General features: G+C 35.8%; 1 protein-coding gene across 1 annotated transcript in view; it reads right to left on the bottom strand.

Annotated features, from left to right (window-relative positions):
* STPG2 (sperm tail PG-rich repeat containing 2) overlaps positions 1–2,166 on the bottom strand; it is a 744,920-nt gene that overhangs the window by 512,476 nt on the left and 230,278 nt on the right. The window contains exon 10 of the mRNA XM_019526495.1: positions 1,030–1,119. Coding sequence (XP_019382040.1) covers positions 1,030–1,119 — 90 coding nt within the window. The remainder of the gene's footprint in view (positions 1–1,029; positions 1,120–2,166) is intronic.

The raw sequence follows: 2,166 nt of genomic DNA, 5'->3' as shown, positions 1-2,166 counted from the left end.
ATGAACACCTTGCTGGGGTTGTTTGACCCCAGTACTCTTTCCTGCCATGGCAGGGGGTCAGACTAGATGATCTGCTCAGGTCCCTTCCGACCCTAGAAACTATGAAACTGAGTTACAGAGGGATGCATAGCACTAAATAAAAGAGGAAACAGGAAAGTAATAAAAACCCCTCCAGTTAAATGGTAGTGATGAAAAGGTTATTTAAGACAAATACGCGTACTTCAGCAAGTGGAAATCCAGCCCAAGTAAAATGAACAGAAAGACACATAAGCCATTGTAGGCAAAATGGAAAATGGAGTTTTGGAGGACTGAAATTGAGTCTGTTGAACAAATTACCAAACAACAAATAAAATAATAATAATTCAAATATATCAGAATTAGAAAGCCAATGAAAGGACCACTGACTATGCTAACCTACCAACACCTGACAGGGACAATCGAGGAGCATAAGGATACTAAAAAAAGTTACATGACTTATTTTCATTAGCTTCTGCAATCTAGGATATTTAGAAAACACCTATCCCAAAGCTGGGATAGGTTCATTAAAACTGGTACCATCTGATACTGAATCATCAAAGGAATAAATGCCACAAAATATTGAAAACAGCAGCAAAATCACTTTTGAAAAGGTTTCAAACCAAAGACTTTTATGTATTCTAAATTAATTGTATGTGCTTAGAAAAATTCAGAAATACCTAAGCATTGCAGCTCATGAAAACTTCTGTTCACTGCACAACAGTGGTCAAAACAAAGGAACAAAAGCCACACACATATAAACCTGACATATATGCAATAAGAAAGAAAAAAATTATAATACCCTTGAACAATATGCCATTTTCACATCCATAAATTTACAAACAATGGAAAAAATACATGGCAAATTCTTCATGAGCATAATTCTATTTATTTTAATACAGCTTAGCTAGCAAAGATCTTGGTGACACAAATCTTGTTTTCACTCAAATTTAAAAACCTTAGAGAAATTCCTTGTTATAAAAAGACAAAAAGTAATATAGAGAGTTTTCTTACCATGGCAACTATTGGATTTCTTTCTGTTGTTGACAAAAAAACAGATAATTGTTTCTGTTGTTTATGCAGTTCTTCTGTGCTCTCTTTGACCTGAACATTCCAGAGTACACAAAATGGTTAGTCTTATAAAAACTTTAATTTAGAATCTATCATTTGTTTTTGTACTTTTAATTCGCGTAAGTTCTGTTCACATTAGAATGAATAGACTAAATTACATTTCAACGTACAGAGTTTCAGACCCTCCTTCTAACCAAGATCCTTATTACAATACTAAATAAATATAAACGAATTATATTACTGTAATGTTAAAACTATTATTTCAAATACTCAAAGTTTAGTAAATGAAAACAGTATGATTATCATAGAAGCATCAACTTGGTGATATTGTTAATCTTTTATGATTTATAGCAAACAAGTAGCAAAATATAAAAGTAAATAACAGGAATACAGACACGTAAAGTAAGTTCACAATGCAAACTTCAACTTTGTAAGGCCCTGCCTTTTGAGCATTATTTTTATTAACTTATTGTAATATTAACAAAAAAGGCAAAAGGTGCATTAAGAACCTTTATTGACTTCAGCCATTGTTATTCTTTGTACATATGTACAATAAAAGTATATAAAAGCTTCTGTTTACTGTCCGGACAAATTTTAAGTGTATGCTGGCAACACAAGAGTTAAGTTTGATCATGCGCAGACAAGCAGACGAGGCCTGTGGAAAATTCCACAGCATGCCCAGCATGTGCCCCCTATATGACCTATTGGCTTGTCAATCAAGCATGACCTACTTTTCCACCATGCACATGTCGGGGAACAGCGGCCCCAAGGTCACAGTGGGCCGAGGGTTTCGATACGAAACAGGCAAGATTGGCGGCGAGGAGTCTGAGCAGTACGGGACACGTGCAGTTTCAAATAAAGTTGATTTATTTACTTACGCTTTTAGAGCATAGGCAGAAATCTTGCTTTTTCAGTTACAGTATATGAACAATGAGAACAAACAACAAAGGGGTCTGTTGGCCCACGGGGTTCTCGAGTGAGCCCTTGCTTTCTAGCCGGAGCTAGGGGTGGCTGCCCAACTCGATAGTCCCAGGGCTGGTCAATAGCTCATAAATCGGGATACGAATAACAGAACTGTAA

This window comes from Gavialis gangeticus, unplaced genomic scaffold (genome assembly GCF_001723915.1).
Source record: "Gavialis gangeticus isolate Ggan-Ray unplaced genomic scaffold, GavGan_comp1, whole genome shotgun sequence".
Taxonomy (NCBI): Eukaryota; Metazoa; Chordata; order Crocodylia; family Gavialidae; genus Gavialis; species Gavialis gangeticus.
This window is presented reverse-complemented; position numbering and strand designations above follow the sequence as displayed.